General features: G+C 39.7%; 3 protein-coding genes across 5 annotated transcripts; 1 reads left to right on the top strand and 2 right to left on the bottom strand.

The window, feature by feature from the left end:
* Positions 1-1,644: 1,644 nt before the first annotated feature.
* apom (apolipoprotein M) lies at positions 1,645-7,138 on the bottom strand. The gene is made up of 7 exons (XM_026372470.1): positions 6,913-7,138; positions 6,375-6,514; positions 4,452-4,522; positions 3,243-3,377; positions 1,994-2,092; positions 1,868-1,903; positions 1,645-1,757 (listed from the first exon to the last, which is right to left on the bottom strand). Exons 1-6 carry the CDS (start codon positions 7,024-7,026, stop codon positions 1,890-1,892), a joined length of 573 nt encoding a protein of 190 aa, XP_026228255.1. The 5' UTR covers positions 7,027-7,138; the 3' UTR covers positions 1,645-1,757; positions 1,868-1,889.
* A 1,393-nt stretch (positions 7,139-8,531) lies between these two features.
* On the bottom strand, positions 8,532-10,228 carry glrx3 (glutaredoxin 3). Its single transcript, XM_026370980.1, has one exon. The coding sequence runs from the start codon at positions 10,164-10,166 to the stop codon at positions 9,192-9,194; it is 975 nt and encodes a 324-aa protein (XP_026226765.1). The 5' UTR covers positions 10,167-10,228; the 3' UTR covers positions 8,532-9,191.
* bag6 (BCL2 associated athanogene 6) lies at positions 10,207-21,866 on the top strand. 3 transcript variants are annotated; one of them, XM_026370978.1, is made up of 25 exons: positions 10,207-10,328; positions 11,289-11,376; positions 11,474-11,591; positions 11,946-12,160; positions 12,338-12,409; positions 12,493-12,615; positions 12,716-12,912; positions 13,074-13,206; positions 14,851-15,051; positions 15,139-15,361; positions 15,622-15,672; positions 15,828-16,180; positions 16,265-16,337; positions 16,449-16,801; positions 17,052-17,310; positions 17,435-17,604; positions 17,795-17,848; positions 18,358-18,466; positions 18,695-18,819; positions 19,288-19,422; positions 19,691-19,747; positions 19,842-20,066; positions 20,522-20,629; positions 20,710-20,856; positions 21,319-21,866. In XM_026370978.1, the coding sequence occupies exons 2-25, from the start codon at positions 11,296-11,298 to the stop codon at positions 21,412-21,414; spliced, it is 3,678 nt and encodes a 1,225-aa protein (XP_026226763.1). In that variant the 5' UTR covers positions 10,207-10,328; positions 11,289-11,295; the 3' UTR covers positions 21,415-21,866. The 3 variants fall into 3 exon arrangements, with proteins under 3 accessions (XP_026226763.1, XP_026226764.1, XP_026226762.1); XM_026370979.1 differs by having other exon boundaries at positions 14,851-15,060; positions 15,139-15,229; XM_026370977.1 differs by having other exon boundaries at positions 14,851-15,060.
* Positions 21,867-21,940: the final 74 nt, after the last annotated feature.

The following is a 21,940-nucleotide window of genomic DNA, read 5'->3' as shown; positions in this document are numbered from 1 at the left end:
GAAGTGACTGGAATATTTGTTTCTGTGATAACAAGCGTTTATATGCAAACATAGTGTTCTCTCCTTCTGTTTATTCTGAATAAACCGCTGTTGATTAGTTTAGAAATCACTTCAGGGAAACACAGGGTGTTATAATGTATGACTCAATAACAAAACTGAAGGGATAAATTACACCTGTTGTGTGAAATAAAACATAAAAGTGTTGTGCTTTTTTTTATTTTAGTCACATGTATACTTTTGTAAAGTTGGGTGCCTATGTTACACATAGTCAGAGACCCAAAGCTTGAAATGAACATGTGTTTGCATGCTGACTGGTAGGAAACACCCAGGTTTCAGTTTAGCCAGTTGGCTTTTTTCACAAGAAATTTTTCGTCCGTTTTGTTTTTCTTCATTAACCAAAGTACGCTGCCTCAACACCCTCTCAGATTAGCTGTCATATTAACTAGGTTGTTGTTCAAGGATGATGCTGTTCCAACTCACAGGAAGACTCCCATATGCTCAAACAAGCCATTTTAGTCAGGCCAGAGGAGCTGTTGCAAGTTGGATCTGTTGGAGTTTCTTTTGTGACTTGAAAATCATATGATTTAGTATAGATGGAGCCACAGAATCAAATATACATCATAAAAGAAGCAATATATGGCCACATTAAAGCCTCGGTATGCACAATAAGGTTCTTTTGCTATTTGTAATTGACTTTTGCATCATTATTGTAAAAGCAGTTGTGCTGTCCTCATGGACATGTGCATTTGTTCAATGCACATGTACTAAACTGGCGAAGAAAGCATCAGAAGAACTTAAATTACCTTGACAAGTGAAACTTGGTTAGCAAACTAAACAACATAGCGTTACAGCAGCTGGATGAGAGCCAATCGGCAGTGTCTTGGTGGTGTACCCATGACATGGGTGGAAAAAAGAACCTCCTGTAAAACAAATGTTGGTTTGTCTGTCAATGGCAGATACGTTAGACAACAACTGTCCACTCATAATATAGTGTGTACACAAAATGCTCTCTACTCTTTACTTTAAAGTTGTCATATTATTTTATTGTTTTTTTTTTTTTGTTACGACATGCAACAAAAGTGGTTATGTGGCATGCTCTGTAACTATTCAGCTTTAAGAGTGTGCGTAAAGCTGTGGTGTATTGTAAAAATGTTATAACTTGAGTTTAATAGAATCCTAATTAACCAATTATTTTCATCCCACAATGTAAATTCAGTTCCCCTTTCAATTCCAGGTTTTTAAAAACACGTTTCTCTAAGGTTTAGGTAAACGTAAATCTGGTTACAGTTATAACCCTGTATAGAAGTATACACCTTGTTCCCCTCATGTGAACAGGTATTTCTGTTCTCTGGCATAATGGGAATTCCCTGGGTTTTTGCTGGGTGGATGTGGGTGGGTCCTCACCCACAAGGATGTTTTTCTATACTCAGTTTAAGCTATTGCACCTGTGGTGCTTTGTACTGAAAGTGTGTGAAAGTGACAGGGATAACCAGTGAATTATTGTAAAAAATAATGTCATGTCTGATTTCAGTTTTCAGTATAACATCTTTGTTGCACCACACAACACTGTTATCAAGCATTTAGATTTTTTTAAATATTCTGGATCTTGTCTTTGCCTCTTGTAAGAAAAGAATAAGATATTTCTTTAGTGGGAAACGCCTGCTTTTTTGCTTTATTTATTTAACAGTTTCTCTGTTCACAGGGAAAACAAGAAATGAACAAATTAATCTGGTCTCCCATGGCCACGTCCATACATCCTGTAAGAAACCAGAACCAAATGACTGTACAGCAACTTCAGTCAGCAACGATTCCCCATGGTGAGTACAAAAAAATTATTGAAATGGAAAAAACGCTAACTTGTGCTTACCACACGGTTGTTATTATGTTATTTAGGTGCAAATATCTGTAAAAGCAGATTTGATTGTTAGTTTTAAAAGAATTTTAAGATTCAGAAACAGGTGCAGAAAATATGTAAATTATTTAAATGACAAACCTTTTTCTTGAGGTAGTATGACAGTTGCCAACAAGTTATGACAAGCCGCATTTCTCAGAAATGTTGTCACCACCCCAGAGTCCACATCAACCTGCCTAGCTACAGTGAAAAGTAATTGACAAAATAAATAAATGAATAGATAAATGATTTTTTAATCATCCATGCTTAACAACTTAACAACACCTGAGCAACATGCCATAAAGCAAGATGAGCAGCATGTGTCAGGTAAGCAGTAGCTAGACTGTGAGTGACAGGCAAAGGTGAGACCAGTCCGTCGTGTCTGTATTTATTACAGCTCAGTTGACAGGTAAAACAAGCTCTAATAAATAATTAAATTCAATAAAGCGTTTGTTATGACAGCAACAGCATCAGATTGCATGCTCACTAAGCCTTAGGCTTCCCCTCTACCCTCCTCCTGTTGCGTGTGAGAATGATTAGTTCCTTTCTCTGGTGAGAGTAAACTTGTCTTCATGTGGTTACAGTAACAATAACAACATCATTTGTGTGACAATCAAATTGAGCAGTTTTATTGTCAAACGTACATAAATTTTACATTGATTCTTTCCAGATTGGCTTGAACAAAAGGTTTTCCATAATTGAATAAACTTCATCATCTCTCCATTTCCTTCTTTACTACTTACTTTACTTTACTGTCTCAGTTGTTGCACAGGAGTACATAAATGCTACATAAAAAAAAAGACATACATTTTGATCTGACTGTTTTCAGCAATGTGAGCGATGCCAGAGATCAGATAAGTGAACGTGAGATCTGATCTAGGTCTCTTGGGGAAAAAGATCTGATTTAGGTCATTTCAACATGTAATGAGAACATAACCTTGTTTATGATACTGAACTTACTTAGGTAGAATTTTGAATGCCAGATTTGTACTGGTGAAGACCCACAGGTGTGGAGTCTTTATCCAAACAAACAATGACTTAAAAAACCAACTCGACACAGCTGAAGAGAGGAAATCAGTTTCTGTTTTTATGTATTTGTCATTTGCTCTGCTGTCCTGCGCGTCACTGTCTTTGATGCTTCCTCTTCTCGTCTCACTAAGTAATTCCACAACCTTGTACAATCTCACAAATAATAGTTTTTTCAGCTGCTTTGTAAATCACAGCCATGAAGAATACAGTTAACCAATCAATTAGATAACCTAAGATATGCAACTTCATCTGTAGATAGTAGTTTGGGAGAAGCCTGAAATTATTGCTAATGTGAGTGAGTTATACCTCTCTGATGGCTTACCGTACAGCATGTATCTGTTCATAGAGTCGTCTGGGTCGTTTTTGTTAAGAGGTGGCTGTTCTTCCTGTACAATGATACAGTCAGCGCAATTGGCCCAGTTGCCGCTCCAGAGAACGTTCTTCCACCTTGGCCTTCCTGTGTCAACACAACGAGACACCAGCAGCAACAAACATCATTAAGTCATGGAAATATGGTAGTATACTACCGTTTGTCCTCAATGTGCTACAAGGCTAATCGTTAACATACAGTATTAACATGACACTTACCACATCTAATTTACACTGAGTCACAAGAGGCAGACAAACCCTGCTGTAGCTGAACCTCCAGGCCTGGACAATTAGTGATTTTTTCTACTGAACACTTCAACATACATGGTCATCAGCAGACTACACTTTAGAGTATAAAGAAGATTATTATTATTGTTATTACAATTTACAGCGTTGTCATTGTCCCAACCTAACAACAAAGACTGTGCCTAAAGGCAGTGAACTCATAATAGCAAAGAGTTGGACACAGCAGGCTGTATCTGGGGTTACGACCAGGATGGTCCTGTTAATCACTTCATTTTTTATGATTCTGACTGTACAAATTAGCTCATGATGTCATTAGATATGACATTTAGGGGGCTCCATAGGTTTCTGTGTGTTTACAGCTGCTTTATTGCCTGCTGTGGTACTTTTTTCTCCTCGCCCTGTTGGTATGCACCTGCTGGAATTCTCCTTTTTTGCACTGTGGGCTCTATTGTACTTCACCATTGCAATAAAAACATCAGTAAACTTTGGAAACGTAAACTCTGGCACACTACAGTAGTTTTTTCAGCTAGTGTAGTGAAATGAATGGGTGACTTTGGAATGAAGCTCCATTTTCTTCTAGATGAGAGACCACGAGTAGAAAACAAATATATAGAATGAGTCTTCAAAGAATTGGCTTTATTTGAATTTAATGCTAATTGACAAATTTTTAAGTAAACATATGGAGAATGTCCTTTTCTGTAGCTTATAAAGCAGGTTAAGATGGAGTTATATAAATAAAGCTGAACTGACTTGACTAACAGAAATCAGGGGGTTCCCCCAGCATGCTAAGAATTAAAATTTGGGGAAAAATTTTAATCCCTGCTGTACTGTGGAATGGAATTGTTTTTTAAAGTCCCCATCTTGACTTCAGCCGTGTGTTTTGAGCATGTGTGAAAATAGATATTACTGTTGATACCTTCGAGTTCCAAATCATTCTTCTCTGGGTGTAGGTGATATGTCCAGGTCTTTTTTGTGCAGTTATCGCCACTAAAAATGTTGTAAAAATAAACATAAGTTGAACATGATTAATTTTACAATAAACACAGCACAAACACTTTCATTTTTGAAACATACATTCACATGCCTCACATTCTGAATGTCACTTCCCTAATTTTGGCCTATTTATGAACCTGGGTTTTCTTGTATCTATTATTCTCAGAACAGTCTTTTGTTTTAACTACACTGTAAAGCACATGCATGAAACATGTATTATTAAACATAAGAGGTTTCGTATTGTCACTGTTGGGTATGTACCTATCTCAGATGTTGTGCTTTAGTACAATTTTATTAGGGTATTTCTATTTTATGGTTCTACTTCACTACAGTTCATCGGGACACGTCATACTCTGCTTTAATCTGCTACATTCAATAAGTGTGGTCATTTTTTTTTTTTTTCACATTTCAGGTTGTGACACCTTACATAGTCTTTGAGTTGTTAGCAGTATTACCAAAAAAAAAACCCTGTAGTAGCGCCGACATGTACTGTCTGGCAGCTGTCCAAATGCAATTTCCCCAAGAGGATCAATAAAGTATTCATTATTATTAGTAAGTACTACATTGCCTGAGCAGTCTTGAAAATTGCACGTTTTGTTAGTTGTTTGGTGATCTACTAAGAAAACTGCATAACAACAAGAACAAACATAGTTGTTACTCGCCATCTCTTAGAAAGTAGTGGGAAGAAAAACTGTTCCCCAGAGAGAAAGAGTCATGTATTGACCCAGGTTGGCCAGAACTTTGGTTATGACTGTAACAGTTGGGGCCACAAACTAACTGCACATTCAAACAATGTGTATGTTTCCTGTACACACATTCTTTGTTTGCGAGTTGGAAGTTGCACATGTGTATAGTCAGTTTCTCCTATCATTCTTAGGAAACCAACAACCAGTTAAAAGCTATGATTGGCCAAATAGACAGCGCTTCCTGAGTGCACAGGAACTTTTTGTAAAGACCCAATCTCTGTAACATTGATTTCAGGACTTGAGACAGCACACATGCAAACCTGCTTTGGGAGAATACAGCAGCAACAGCTGCAGTATGCTGGAATGACCCAGACGCAAAAAAAAAAAAAAAGTGGTAATGCAAAATCTTTGGGCATGGAAAGTATTGCATGTATCCGTCTTGTCACAGCTACAAAATTGCATCACTGGACTATTTTTACTATTATTTTTCTCGTGAATTTTTCTATGGCTCCTCCTCGTCTGAATAACAGTTACCATCACACCTTTAGCAGATCGGACAGAATTTTGCAGATGATATCAAGTTTGCATGTTTTTTATACATGCAAGCAAAAAGGATACTAAGACTTGCACAAATATTCCACTTTACTAATGTACTAGTAAATGTAATAAACATGCATATCAGATTGGTTATCACCATTCAATCCAACTCCTCTGCCATGATTACTACATTTGTGGAGGTCATAGTGGGTGGTAGAGTCGTACTGGATTGCATTAAGAGAAGTTTCTGAGGTTTTGATCACCTCATTTATGCAAATAGGGTAGCCAAACGAACTTTTAATATGATGCACTCCAGTACCACTCCACCACCCACTATGACCTGAATAATAAACATATTTAAACAATTATTACCTTTCTGACAATTTCCACACAAACAGAGAAATTATAACCTTGTAAACGTAGAATTCATGGCAGAGCTGCTGTATTGGATTGCATTAGATTATGCAGATTATGTACCTAATAAAGTGGTCAGGCCATTTTTGCTACATCTGGTCCTGGTGGTTCTTTATCATGCAGATATGAGGTGAAATTTCAACTCCTATTACTTTGATTTCTTCCTAATCATTTTCTGTAAGCTCATATGTGTGTACTTGCTGCCTCACATGCGTATATGTCCGGTAAGCAGTAGTGTGTCAGTGTCTCTCTCCTCCAAGTTGAACAAAATGTTGTCCAGTGCTTTGAAGTTCTGGATGTCAGCCTCTTTTTGACTGACTGCTGCTTTAAAGTACCACTTCCCCAGATACTGAAACACAGAGGTGGAAGAAAAGTGTGGGGTTGAATAATGATATATACTGATGTAACCTATTTTAAGCTAAAACCCACAACGACGAAGACCACTAAAGGAAAGAACAGGGGGAGTGGAAAGTGCGTCTTGATATTTATCTCGGCAAATCTCTCTGCATCCGCAGTAACTGTGAAACGGCGGTGCAATGCGTATTCAGAAGTGACACCTCATCAGGGGGTTGTGTAACAAGACTAACAGTAATATTAGCTTACATAAAAAAGTTATCCAAAATGTAAGGGATATAAGTAAAGTGTTTCAGTCCGTCACAATTCGTTTAGGTACTCAAAGCTCTTGACTTGTGCCTACCTTTTGCATTTTTATGATAAAGAAAATCTAAGTTTAAATGTGTTTCTCACCTGCTGACGGTCAACAGTGTTGGCAGGCAACTGTTCGGGAATTGAACAGGGCATTATAGCCTGATACAGCAAACTATATACATACAGAAAATACGGCAACACTTCATTCAACATAACGACAACCCTAGATTCAGAACTTAAAAGCAAACCGAATCAAACTGCCTGTAAACCGTCAGGACACAGTGGATTTGTGTAATCTTCCAACATGTCATGTCACAAAGTAGTGTGGGTGTAGATAAATGATTAACCTGTATAGCTGCAATACCCCGATGTTTAAAAGAAGCAAATACATTTTGACACAGATTTAGGAAAACACATTTATAGTAAAATGAATCACTCTTTCATACAGCAAGCTTTACTCATGTTCCAAAATCTGCTTTATGGAAAACTTTCACAAATGCACTCTCACTAACTGAGTCCCTGAGTCACAGGACTCGGTTTTGAATCAACTTGATATATAGGAGGGGGTGGCTTCTTTTAAATTACCTAAATGTGGATTTGTTTATGGAAACTCACATAGAAATACATTTTAAAAATGGAAAATTACTAATTTGTTTGCTTTTAGTCTGCACTGACTGAAGAAGTGCTATGCACTCTCTGTCAACATACATCTCCCAGGAATCATTAACTACATGTTTGAAATTAACTGCACTTTTGATCATGCTACATTGGTGCTTGTCCATCTATATCAGGTTTTTGGGGAACAGAATTTGTAAGTGCATAAACTAACTGACTCTTTTGATTACTTTCAGGTAATCAACGAGTCTGCAATAAATTGTCCACAAAAAAAAAAAACAAACACTAAATGTAAAACACTAAGTTGATGCACTCAACTTAGTGCTTTGTCTAACAGTCCAAAACCTAAAGATATATAGTTTAATATCATACAAGATGAATAAAAGGAGAATATATAACCAGGTCGTTCAAACCTTTCCGCTCTAATGTAGGTTATGAGGTCCTATGTAAGGTTGTGCTTGTGATCTACAACTGCTTCCACAAGGTGGTGTCAAACAACAGACACTGGATAAACTTGTCTGGAAATTCCCCCATTTTGATGTAAGGGGCTTCCAACCACACGTCAAACGTAACGATTATTTTAGCATATGGATTACAGCTGCTAATGTCCTCATCATGCCATATGTATAAAACCATAGGTAAATTCCAGTTGTATTGCTACCCGTATCCCGTGTAGAATTATTACTGTACCCTGCACATTTGATAAACGCAATATTAATGACCAGAGCAAACTGTTTTCTCCTCTCCGACACGCAATTCATTAATTAATTAAATAAATTTCAGTTGCTATGTCTCCCTTTATTTTATATTATTTGCCTAATTGTCCCTTTATTAAATTATTATTTCAATGTATGTTTCTTTATGATGTTGTTACTGGAATGCATCATGCTTATTAGTACATGTGCTCCCTGCATTTAAAGACCAGTTTGCAGACTTTAACAACATGCGGATCATGTGTATTTAGACTTCCAGAGAACAAATTAAATTACCTTAATTAGTGCAATTCAACATTTTTCCTTCTACACCTCTAATGCATTATTTAGTTAATTGAAGCAGCACCAAAAATGACACCACATCTTCCTTTTTTTTTTTTTTACATGGTTTAATCATGTTAACAACAACAAACAAACCAAGTATTTAAGTGATTCTCAGCAATGGGAAAAATATTTTTTACTATCTTTCAGGGGAAGAAAGTGTGGATAGGTGCTGGACAGAGTAGTATGAGAGAGGCCATCAGATGTATATACACCCGTTCTTAAGATACTGGAAGAACAGAAGTCACCAAGAATGCAGACACCAGACGTCAGCTATTCATTCCCCAGTGTCAAACAACAAGGAGATGTTGTTTTAACTCATCACTAAGTGCAGAGGTTTCTCTAATTAGGCCGAGCACTGAGTTCATTTGATTTGCACTTTAAACATTTCTAAAGATGTATTTCCGATAATGATCCACAACTTTTCAGGAACATTCCCATGAAAATGTGTTATTAAAACCAAACGTAATTCCTGCCGTTTCATTTTTTACTTTAAGCAAAACATGAATCCATCTACATTCCCAGGATGGCTGAGAAGCTTCACAGAAATCTCTCCAAACGCTACAATAGTTTGGTTATAGGTGAAACGTTTTGTTATTAACTCTAATTTCTATTGATAAATACATTTTAACTTCTTGTGCCTCTCTAGTGTTGCGTCAGTGACAGAAGGCCAATCTGTGGTAGATTCTTGTTCCCTGTTTCTTGTTGTGTGGAAAGTGGAAAGTCCACCTATGACTCCCCCTTCAACACTGATACCAGGTCTCCACTCTCCTTCAGCTCCTTGACTATGTCCAAACCTCCAATCAGCTCTCCTTTCACATACAGCTGGGGGTAGGTCGGCCAGTTAGAGTAAGTCTTGAGCCCCTGACGCACCTCTTCATCCTGCAGAATATCAAAGGTGTCATAATCCACTCCAGTGCCATTCAGAATCTCCAGTATCTGCCTGCTGAATCCACATCTTGCGGCCTCCTTATTGCCCTTCATGAACAGCATGACCGGACTCTTGTTGATGATGGTCTTCAGACGGTGCTCCAAGGTAACAGCCTTGGGGCAGGTGTTCTCCAGCTCTCCAGACTCAGCCAGCTCCTTCACTATGTCCAGTCCTCCCACCAGCTCTCCATTCACATACAGCTGAGGATAGGTGGGCCAGTTGGAGTAGGTCTTTAGGCCCTGTCGGACCTCTTCATCGGACAGGATGTCAAAGCTGCTGAACTGGATGCTGTGTTCCTTTAGCAGGGCCACTATCTGCCGGCTGAAGCCGCAGCGGGGCTCCTGGGGTGCCCCTTTCATGAAGAGCATGCAGGGGGCCGCGTTGATCAGCTTCTTCAGCCGCTGGTTCAGATCTGTGGTGCCACCGTCTGCACCATCGGGACCCCCAGTCACTGCCAAGTGCTGCACCTTCTTGGTAAGCTCTGGAGCATGTGCTCCGTCCAAGCGGTCCACTTTCTCTCCCCCTTTGAAGAAAAGGAAAGTGGGGACTGAGGAGATCTCATACTTCTCAGAAACCTCAGGCACCGCTTCCGCCTCCAGCTTGACAAAAGTAGTGTGCGTGTGCTCCTTGGCCAACTCGGCCATAACTTCGTTCATCTGGCCGCACTGAGGAGCCCACGCCGCCTGGAAATGCACCACGACCAGGCATTTTCCTGCTTTCGCTAAGAAATCCTCAAACTGCTGCTGGGTCGTTGCCTCCATGAGATTCGCCATTTTTCTTTCACCTGCACAGCAGTTCCGGTGTCGCACATGCGTCACATCCGGCGCCCTGGTAACTTCTGGCAAGTATCAGAGCTTCAAGCAGGAAGTCGTCGTTTGGTGAAAAGAAACAGCTGCATACACTGGATACGCTGAAAGGATAGTGTGGCTTTTCAGGTAACAGTTAGAAAACATTGCCTTAATGAACAGGACATGCCATGTTACCGTATACATTTTCAGCCAAGTGAAACGCGTATTTTATTTAGCGTTAGCTTAGCGCATTAGCTTAGTTCAAATCTAAGCTAACTTGTGCGAGTAAGTCCTAGCAGTCCTAGCTAACGGACTAATGTCGCCTGGCTAACGCTAGCGTTAGCTGTGTAAAGTGTGGAATTATGGTGGAAATGATGCGTTGTTGTTTGTCCTAGCAAGACATGTTGATATCTATGCAAATTTAACTCGGCTAACTCTAAGGTAAGATCGTTACCTACCCCATCAGGTAAAATTGTTATGCTAATGCTTGCTAAGTACCGCTAACTGTTAGCGTTAGCATGACAATGTTACTCATAGCTATCTATGATTTTTATTTAAAGCTTCCTTTGGATGTTTTCTTGTAAAAGTGAACTATTAATTAGAGTAACCGACAGATACATTTCTCATATATGTTTAGTGACTATTTTGTGGTTATTGGCCGAACAAATTGAGCAATTTGAATACAGCACCGTGATTTTCGTGAAATTGTGATGGACATTAGATTAGTTAAGTTTAGACTATACAGCCTATGTTTTAGAGATTTTATACATTTAGTGATAGTGATCAGGTAATGAAAACTGACAGATTGATTTAGCTTTGTGTTAGTTTACTGGGTGGTCACACATAACACAAAGATATGTTTAGTTTCATTTCAGTATCTGTCAACTAGAAAGCAATGACAATTTTAAGTGTAAAATGTGCTGCTCATTGGTTAGTTTTTTGTTTTTTTTTTACTTTAGATTTAATGAATTCAATCGTTAGATTTTCATGAAAAGAAGGTATCTGCTTATATATTTTTATTAAAAACTTTCAGTGTAATAAATATTGACTCAAGAATACAGTGTTTGTTCAGCTATAGTTACTGGAACATGTTGTTTTATGATACAGGAACACCATGGAGGAACAAACTGCAGACATAGAGGTCACAGTCAAAACATTAGACTCACAGAGCAGAACCTACACTGTCGATGCTCAGGTAACTCAATATATTTATTGCAAACTCTGGACAGAATTCTCGTTTTAATCAGACTTTGAGGTTTTCTGGCTCATGCCTATGTTCTTTTTTTTTATAGCTGACAGTGAAACAGTTCAAGGAGCACATTGCACCTTCAGTGAGTATCCCTGTAGACAAACAGAGGCTGATTTACCAGGGCAGAGTGCTGCAGGATGAAAGGACTCTGGCAGACTACAGTAAGTAACAAAGGGTTAATGAAAGAAATGTGGAGCTTGTTTTTCACTTATCTCAGGAGCATTTATGGGTTCTTCCTTTTTTCTTCCAGTGTTTTGTTTTGTTACTGGTCTTGTGTGTGTGTCCTGTCATTTATTTATAATAAGCACAGTTTATAACTTAATTTTAATGAATGTTTATCTTAACAATCAGTGATTGTACTGTGTAGTTTACAGTTAAGGTATTGTAACATCTCTACTTTAGACAAAATTTTTATATGATGTAGACAACAGCGAAAATTTCTCTTGTTTAAAAAAAAGTGGTTACATGTTACAAGATGTAACTTGTTCTTTCTCTCTCTCTCACTTCTGTTCTAGATGTGGGTGGTAAGGTAATACATCTTGTTGAGCGGGCTCCCCCTCCACCCTCCCAGCCTGGCTCAGGGTCAGGAGGCACTTCAGCTGACAGTGGTCCCTCTTCATCCGCCCAGGGAACCTCCCAAGTGCCTCCACATGATCGCAACGCAAACAGCTATGTAATGCTTGGCACAGTCAACCTCCCTGTCAACATCATGGATCCCCAGCAGATACAGGTTGGTCTGTTTTATAACATTATCTGCTTTTTCTTTTTAGTATTGTTCAGTGTGGATTCAACAGTGTCCACTGTGAGTCTTGTTTCTTATTATAACCACTAGATGGTTCGTCTAGTGTCTTAATTGTGCAAGACAAGACAAAGTTGCATTAATTCTGGACTGTTCTTTTGTTTAAAGATGTCAGTTCAGCAGATGGTGTCTGGCATGGGTGAGAATGCAAGGAATGCCAGAATCACAACCAGCACTGGGGTAAGCTACTATATTTTAAAATTTTATATGATCCCACATAATGTTACTGTCTGTTTTGTTAAGTCTTACCATTTCTGTTTCAGAGCAATGGGTCCGTGAATGTACATATTGATATGGACCAGCCAGTGCAGAGTGAGCCCAGGCTGAGGCTGGTGTTAGCAGAGAATTTGCTGCGGGATATTAATGACGTTATCCACAGAATGGAGGTGAGAGCTAATCCTTCAAATTATACCTTTTGCAAAGCTCATGAGACATTGCTGTCTTGTCAGTAACAAATACACCTGTTATTTTTGTGTCTGTTGACAGGGTCGACCAAGTGACTCTTCCTCCCAAACAGAAACAACTTCTGCTGCTGCTCCTCCTCCTCCCTCATCTTCTTCTACAACCTCTACTCCGTCTCCCTCTGCCCAGCCTATGGACACCTCCCCACCTCCAACAACTCCCCCGCCTGCACCCACCTCTTCAGCACAGTCTGAGGGACCAACTCCCCATCCTGGACCCAAGTGAGACATCTTCTTGTTCATTAGCTTAAACTGTTGGTTAATGATTCACACAAACCATTTAGATTTATTGGTTTTAAGTCAATCCAAAAATGAAGCCTTGTGTAAATTCATAATGATTGATAATGTTCATCCTTTGTTCTGGGTTTTTGTTTTTCCTCTAGTCATCCCAGCCCTGCTGAGCTGGCAGAGATGTTGACTGAACTGCGAAGGGTGGAGGAGAGACTGCAGCCCTTCATCCAGAGAGCTCACACCATCCTGGAGACAGCCACCACTGCAGAATACAACAACAACACAGTAGGATTTGGACAGCAAAATAATAATTAACTGGCAAAGTTAAAGCGTGAAAGTAATTACATTTTAAACAAGATGGGTCTAAAGCCATGCCATCAAATATGTGAGGCTGTATTTATGGAAAGGGGTATTTTAGCTAAATGCTAATGTTAGGATGGCCACAATTGCATATCTTACATGCAGGTACTATGTGTACTAAACACAATTTGTAATTATTATTACAGCACAGAAAGTACAGCTAAACCAAAGCATTAAAAGTATTTATTACAGGAGACTTTAACCATGCATCTCTTTTTACAGCTCCTTCCATAACTTTTAACCTTTATGTCAACTGCCCCACAACGCATGCAAATGTGAAGGATGGATACACCTCCACCGCTCTACTCTCCCTAGGCAGATCAGATGATCAGATCACAACCTAGTGCTTCTCATCACCTTCTACACTCCCATTACTCAGCAACAGACAGTGACATTTTACTGCTAGTTATATTACCTGCCATAAATCTCTGAATCCTGACCACGAGAACTGTTAGGAAGTGGTCTAAGGAAGCTATTGAAGCCACTGACTGGGTTGTCCTTTGTGAACAGAATGGAGACGACATAGACTCTATGACAGACACCATCCCAGTAATGAGGACCACGTGAAGACATTTCATAGGAAGTTGAAAGTGAGACTGAGAGAGAGTAAAGTTACCTACAAGAGAAAGGTGGAGAACCATCTCCAGCACAACAACATGAAGCATGTGTGGTCTATAATAAAAAATTATTACAGGCTTCAAAGAGAAGGGGAACCAGGTTGAGGGGAATCTTAAGAGCCAACAACTTATAATTGGTTACAGACCAGTCAACCTAACCTCACACATCATGAAGGTTCTTGAGAGACTGGTACTGACCAATTTGAGGCCTCAACTTCTTTAGACCCATTACAGTTCGCCTGTCATCCCCAGGTTGCAGCAGATGATGCTATCATTTACATGCTATAGAGAGCTCTCTCATACCTGGACAGAGCAGGCAGCACCTTGAGGATCACATTTTTTCTACTACTTACTTCTCAAGTGATTTTAATAGAATCTAGCCTGTCCTGCTCAGAGCGAAGCTCCAACGACTTCTCCACAGCTTGCTGGATTACTGACTACTTAACAGACCACAAACAGACTTTAGAAGGAACAGACAGTTTCAACACTGCCTCCATTTTGGGAGAGGTACAAATGTGTGGGAGTTCACCTGGACAGGAAATGCAACACGGAGGCTGTTTACAGGAAGAGACAGAGCAGACTCTACTTATTGAGGAAGCTTTAGTACTAATATGTCCAACAGTTTAACTATTGCTTGAGGGACAGACTTGACAAACTTACTACTACTTACATCAAATACATTCATGGTTGGTTTAAACACAAATCACTTAAGAGATTATGTAAGAGTTTTCAAGTAGTAGTTAAACAATTTACCACAGGAGTATTTCTGCCCTTCTGTATGTGTAAATTGCATCAAAGGGCAGTAGAACCAAATTAAGAGTATGGTCTTTCATATTGTCTCAGACTAATATCATGGTAATAGTTTAAAATATAAAACTTTTTGTTTTTATTTTTTAATATTGTAATGCTGAAAATCCCAGGAATTTAACAACAGGGTTTTTGTCTTTTACAGGAGAGAGAGGAGGACCAGCGAACTCTTGTTTTGACATGGGAGTGTCTGCGTCTCCTTGGTAACGCCCTTGTGGCGCTGAGTGACCTGCGATTGAACCTCATGAGCCCTGTGCCCCGCCACCTGCATGTGGTCCGGCCTTTCTCCCACTATGCCACCCCAGTCACGCTGCCTGGAGCTGTGCACCACCACATCCCAGTTCAAGTAAGTCAAGTAAGTAACTTATCTTAAGTAAGTTTTCAATGTGAATTTTTAAATTTCATTGTATTGTGTGTGCATCTTCACTGACAGATGAACCTGGGTGCCACAGTGACTGTTGCAGCTAACAGCACTGAGGGACAAGCCCCACCTACTCAGTCGGCCAGCCAGTCCGAGCAGACAGGTCAGGGACAGACCTCCCCCCCACAGACTTCCCCGTCCAATCAGCAGGCTGGGCAGGGACAGGCTGGCCCCCGGGTCATCAGGATCAGCCACCAGGCAGTCCCGGTGGTTATGATGCAGATGAACACGGACGGTGTGTTGTCCCCTATCTGCCACTGATTGAATGCTCCACTTTATCAAAGCTGTTTGTCATGTTGCTGGGTGGCAGTGCATTGGAGTAATACCACACTACTGTATTCTTTATGCGCTGCTGCCAGAAGCATTTACTGAATTATTTGAAGAATGTTTGTTAAACGATAGCTTTGTTACTGCAAATGCACTTTGCACTGTGGAGAAAGATTTTACAGAAGAGTTAAAAGCATTTGCATTTTGTTTTTCTCTCCTGGTGTCCAGGCCCAGGTGCAAACCCTGCAGCAGCTGGTCAGCAAATGCCTGGACAGCCAGGTAAAGGACAGTTGATAGCACATTTGGCATACTACATTTCACATCAAACACTGTGGTCATGTAAACGTTTTTTAGTCCAGTTTTCTTTTTCCAATATTCTACTGACAGATGTAAGCCATGATGTCCTAATATAATGGTTTGTTTCTTTTCTTCAGGTTCACTTCCCCCTGACTTTATGCGTAATCTAATGCAACAGATAAGTCAATATGCTGCTGCTGTAGCGACTAGTGCTGCCACTGCTGCTGCCACTGGTCAACCAGCACCACCTCAGCCCACCCCTCCTGGCTACAGCTCTACAGCCAACTCCTCAACTACCACAACAGGTCCTAACACACCCACCACAACCCCTACTGCTCCTCCACCACCTCCTCAAACTGGTACCCAGCCCCAGGCAAGGGTGGTGTTCACCCGACCCCCCTTTGCACCCAACATGCCACCTCCGGCTTTCGGCACCCGCGGAACTACTATCAATGTTAGAGCTGCTATGCCTGGTCAGCAGCCAGGACAGGTAGGATTAAGGTTTTCTGATTTGCTTGCTTTGTGATGCTGAATGTCAACATGGTCAGCATTTGTGAAACATTTTGCCCCGCAGGCTTTCAATCCTGCGGCGCTCAACCAGATGATTAGTGGGCTGGTTGGACAGCTCCTGCTGCCAGGACAAATGGGTTAGTAGTTGATGAATTTTTAGATTTTGACTTTATAATCAGCATTGTCTATAAGCATAGTAGCTTAAAGCGTAAAATGGTCTACAATTATTTTGCTTTTTTCTTTCACAGCTGGCCAAACAGTCACATCCTCCTCATCCACATCCTCCTCTTCTTCCTCATCCTCTTTCTCATCTTCCTCCTCCTCCTCTCATACCACCTCCTCATCCTCTTCCTTTTCTTTCTCCACCTCGAGTCCAACACCTCCGCCTACTGCAAACACTACTAGCCCACCAAGCCAACCTGACACTAACACCAGTGAACCCCAGGCCCAGGAGATGCCTCCAGACCTAAGCCAGCTTTTGGGTTCTCTCCTGGGGGTGGCTGGTGTGGCTGGTGCAGGCCCTGGAGGCGCACCTTCGGTCACAGTCACAACATCTGGTGTCCCAGCATTCATCCAGGGAGTGAGTGAATTCATGCAGCAGGTCAGTGCTGGAATGGTCACCTTTCAGGTGAAATGGTTTCAACGTAGCATGTTTGTTTAATCTAATTACTTGTCATGGTCATTGTATTTATTTTGCACATTATACATTTAAATTCATACAGAATAATCACTATAATTCTTAGTCAAAGTTTGTTTGACCCCTGTGAAGTAAGGCAGCCTGTTCATGACACTTACTTGAATTCAAAGCAATGTTTACCAATTATGAATCAACATTTATTTTTCATGTCCAGGCCCAGCCCATCTTCTCTCCACCCCAGCCTCCCTCTGGTACCACTCCAGCTCCCAGTTCAGCGCCAAATCCAACCCCTAATGCCCCTGCAGCAGCTGAAGCCCTCAACCCAGAACTGTTTACGGGCATCGTCCGTGGTGTCCTGAGCACCATGATGGGCTCTTTGGGCCAGGCCCAGAATGACACAGAGAGCATTGCTCAGTTCATGCAGAGGCTGTCCCAGGCAACCAACATCTTCATCAGTCCTGAGGATCCTACTGGTAAAGAACAGAAACTGAGGCAACAAAGAGCATATCAGAAAATGATCCAAATGTAACTTTATTAATTTCATGTAATATTACTTTAATATTTGGTGTTGTTTGATTATGATGTTATGGTTCCCAGGGTTTTTTGGAGAGCTGCTGATGTTGGTATGCCAGACATTCACCATGTCAGACCTGGTGATGCTGCTTCATGGCCAGCACCAGCCCCTGAGTCGCATCCAGCCTCAGCTGTCCCAGTTCTTCACCCAGAACTACCTCAATGGCAGGGAGCCCACGGACCAGAACATCGCTGTCAGTACTCAAATCAATTTAGTTTTATTTTTGTTAACTTTAGATGGATTACATACTCTTAAATACTCTTTTAAATACTTTTTTAATATTTTGTCTAATTAGTAACAGAACAATAACCATTGTTTTATTCTGCCACTATGTTATGTCATTATCTTTTATTCTCCTCATGTTTTCTATGTCATTTCCTCAGGATGCTGCTGACAGTCTTGTCAATGAACTGGAGGAGTACATCTCTGAGAGCTTTGTAAGTGCTTCATGTCCACTCCTCCTCCAGTAAACTATATGATGGAGTATATGATTAAATATCACCATTTACACTTGAAGATGTTTTCCAAACACAAAACACATCATTTATCACAACTAAGATAGGTATTGTGTTTACATAATAACTATATAAGATATTTTGTGTAGAATTCATAGTGTGTGACTAGAAAATCAACCAACCATGATGAACACTATTCAAACTTATGATACTGTAGAGTAAATTAGATATTATTAAGTAGGTGATGGCAGTAGGTGCTTAGATGACCTGTGAATGATAATGTTTTGTGCAGTATCAGGCAAAAATAATTCTCACTAGATGGGTTCATTTTTATTGGAAACTTCAAATCAAGTGCACAATATTAGTCAGCTGGAAATTAAAATACTGTGAAATTTTAACCTGTTTTTACGGATTAAATGTAGAAATGCTGTACATATGCATTTGTAATTGTTTGTGTGAATATTAAATCTTCTCACCTATATTTTCCACAGCGAGAGTCTTCAGTCACAGTGTTGGAAGGCGTCGATATCACTCAGACCAACATGTCATTCTTCAGACAGCAGCTGACTCACATCGCCACACATATTCTGCGTTGCACTGGTAAACTTAAGTTTATGTGTCCATATACACTATTATGTTCCACTAATGCTTGATTTTAAGTGTAGGTTGCTACACTGCAGGTAAATACATTTGGTTTATAGAAAATCTGCTCGGAGTGAAATAAAAAAAAAAAAAAAAAAAGGGAATTTGCTTTTGAAATAAATGTATATATATTTTTGCTAATTACCAACTATGAATTACTATGACTATGATTACTCTCTCATTCAGATGAGTCATTTGGGCCTCGACTGCTACAGATGTGTAACCAGGCACTATTTGAATGTCTTGCTCTCAACCTGCATTGCCTGAGAGGAGACCAGAGGGCTCTTACTGCAGTCATCAACCACCGAATAGTCAGTATATATTGTTTAACTGATTCACTCACTCTTTGTTTTGGCTCATATTCTGTTCCATTTACCACAGTAAACTAAAGACGAAACCTGTTAGACAAATATCAAATTTATGTAAGAACACTCATGCCTGCTTGCAGAAGGAAGTGCAGTGAGTGGCAGTCAAACTTCAGTCAGTCATATTTTGCCCTTCCACAAACATGCTAGTTTTTTCATTTTTAGTATCCAGTTCTAATTTGACAGCTACTCTATCACTATTATTTCTACTAAACCTGTATTTAAATTGCACGTTTACTTGTGACTGTAAATAATAAAAGTGTTCTACATTCTGGTTACAAATTTTAAATGTGGGTGTGCTGACAGATTGGTATACAAAACAGTCTTAATAACCATTGAAGAAGAAGAATTAGTAATGAAATCCACATAACACAAGTGAAAAAGTAAAGCTGTATTTACTTCTTTTTGTTGCAGCGGAGAATGTCCAGTGACATCAGCCCCAGCCTGGTCAATTGGATGACCAGCATGATGACGATGAGGCTACAAGTCATTCTGGAGCACATCCCTGTCACACAGGAGCAAATCCAAAACTACATAATTCATACACAGGTAAGAGAGACAAATAATTAGTAATAATTCAAATAGTTTATTTTGGTTTAGTACTTATGTCTCCCTCACAAAATCTGTTGGCAATTACAGCCAGAGATTTAACATCTATTAACCCCAAATTTGGTTTGTGTAATGATCATTTTTTGTTATTTTGCTTGCACATGTAGTTTTACATGCAGAGAAAGCAGTCCTTATCTGATGGCCATTACATATCCTGTTACTTTTAAGCTGAAACAGCTAATAAATATTAGATGACATTCTTTCACAGAGAGATCAGTCTTCTGCAACTGGCACACAAGAGCCTGAACGAGCACAGAGTGCAGCGGTAAGCATGACGTTTCCTTTTCAGATGAACTTAGTTTGACAGGTTCTGCTTTTCCTTTTTAGTTTCCTCATCTTTCTCTTCTCTACTTCCAAAGATTGGGGACACCCTCTCACCGGCTGCAGCCACCACAGCCGAGGAGGCCATGTCTGTGTCACACGACACAAGGGCACCGTCACGCGACACGAGGGTGTTGCCTGGAGACCTGGGAGCCACAGGAGGAGCTGTACCGATAGGTGGCGACAGAGCAGCAGCAGGAGCTGAGGGAGGTAGTGAGGAGTCAGCTGGAGAGTCAGAGGCCTGGGCAGCTGCTGTTCCTCCTGTAAGACTTACCACAAATTATAATTTTGTTTGTAAAGATCAAGATCAACGTACAGTTGTGAACCTCCTTTCCCGGGAGGTGTCTACTCCTGATGATCAGCAGTTTTTAAATAGGAGCTTTTTTAGTGACTATAATTCCAATGAAAACTTATTTTGAAGTGACAGTGGAGCTGAGACATTGAGTTGATTCAAATTATATTCAATATCACAAATTTGATCTTTTAATTAGCATTTAGTTCTTTTCAATTTTAGTTTTAAAACAGTAATGGCCATGTGTGGACATTTAGATCATCAAACCTTAGTAAAAGCCAGTATGAGGCTTTATTAGAGTTGGTTACATGAAATTAGGCTTTGTACAAAATTTCTTTGTGCTTCTCTGGACAGCAAGATACCAGTGCTTACTGATAATCCCATGTAATCCTTACCTCTTCTGTGTATTTACTGTATGTGTTGTAGGAATGGGTGCCCATCATCAGGTGTGATATGATCACCCAGAAAAAGATGAAGGCTCAGCCTCCGTTGTCTGATGCTTATTTGCATGGCATGCCAGCAAAACGTAGAAAGGTAATCAAGTTCATTTCAATCAACTAACTCATACAAGTGTCATATTTCCTCACCTTCAAGTTGAGTGTGTGTGTTTTCAGACAGGACCGGGGAGTGGAAGCCTCCTCTCCCTTTCAGATGCTGTGAGTCAGGCAGCCAGGACAGCAGGAGTCAAGCCCATCACTTCTGCTGAGCGATTACAAGATGATCTGGAGAGTCAAGAGCTGAAGGAAGCATATGCAGAACAGGTAACTGAAAACAAACCAAGGTCATTTTTTGTCCTACCGATTTTAATTCTACATACATGCATTTCAGGAGTCGTCAGGTAGATCATTTTAGAACTGATGCAGTTAGTTCATTTGTCAATAGCAAAAAGAAAAATGCATAGTTATACCCTATTTGATGTGTCCTTCTGTTTAACAATGGCACTCTTTGTGTAACATACAATATTTGGAAAACCTAACTTTGACAGAACTGGATTGGAATTGGGCCAATACAATTTTAATCAATCTCCTAATGCATCAATTGAATTTGTAGTGTTTAATGTAGAATTTTATAAAAATTTATTTGTAATGGCATATTCATTACAGGGCAACATTATTTCTCTTGAACTCTCATTGGCAACTGTGGATTAAAAAAAAAGATAATAAGTCTAAGCATCTTTAACTTCTACCTTACCAACACAGTAACATTTACTTTTTTACTTCCAGGTGAAATCAGACCTCAAGAAACGAGTGAGGGAAGACCCAGATTTCAACTCTCAGCAGTTTCCCAACTCAAACAGAGCCTTCTCATCAGACTCATAATCATGTTCAGCTGATAACCAACAAGGAAACACTAGCCGTTTTCTCTTCATATGTATTTTCTTTCCCATAATCTGATGACCACTCAATGCAGCTTCACCCCTAAACTGTCAGCATACTGTTTTAAGCAGTTAGCAGCCTTCTTGACTAATTGCCTAATGCTAATGTTACTACTTCCCCAGTGCCTATTTATTGCTTTGTTTTTATTTTGGTCCAACTTCTGCTGAGAGAATGTTCCCCATTAAAACCTGTATTACATTTAATTTTGACTAAAATCAGATCAATTTAATTCAGATCCATGTGTATGTCTGTATTTTTTTTGTCTTTTTATCCTCATGTTGCTTTGTTAATATGAGCCTGAGTTCTTATTATTTAGTCATCTCGGACATGCTGTTTGGTACATGAATGTACAGGATGCTTAATAAAAAAAAATCTTGATACAATATAAAAATCTATGTTGACTCTGCCTGATATCAATTTTGGGAGGGGTAATTTTTAGTATTACATATAATAATATATAAACTATTTT

This window comes from Anabas testudineus, chromosome 16 (assembly GCF_900324465.2).
Source record: "Anabas testudineus chromosome 16, fAnaTes1.2, whole genome shotgun sequence".
Taxonomy (NCBI): Eukaryota; Metazoa; Chordata; class Actinopteri; order Anabantiformes; family Anabantidae; genus Anabas; species Anabas testudineus.
Note: the sequence above shows the minus strand (reverse complement) of the source record. Positions and strands in the feature narration are given on the sequence as shown.

Excerpts from the sequence above, each read along its gene's own strand:
- apom (XM_026372470.1), bottom strand. The coding sequence starts at position 7,026 with ATGTTGAATGAAGTGTTGCCGTATTTTCTGTATGTATATAGTTTGCTG. Across the intron at positions 6,515-6,912 it reads ACACTGTTGACCGTCAGCAG|TATCTGGGGAAGTGGTACTT; the intron begins GTGAGAAACACA and ends TCTGTGTTTCAG. Across the intron at positions 2,093-3,242 it reads GAACAGATACATGCTGTACG|CTAGGCAGGTTGATGTGGAC; the intron begins GTAAGCCATCAG and ends TTTTCACTGTAG.
- bag6 (XM_026370977.1), top strand. The coding sequence starts at position 11,296 with ATGGAGGAACAAACTGCAGACATAGAGGTCACAGTCAAAACATTAGAC. Across the intron at positions 12,913-13,073 it reads ACTCCCCATCCTGGACCCAA|TCATCCCAGCCCTGCTGAGC; the intron begins GTGAGACATCTT and ends TTTTTCCTCTAG. Across the intron at positions 19,423-19,690 it reads ACTACATAATTCATACACAG|AGAGATCAGTCTTCTGCAAC; the intron begins GTAAGAGAGACA and ends ATTCTTTCACAG.
- glrx3 (XM_026370980.1), bottom strand. The coding sequence starts at position 10,166 with ATGGCGAATCTCATGGAGGCAACGACCCAGCAGCAGTTTGAGGATTTC.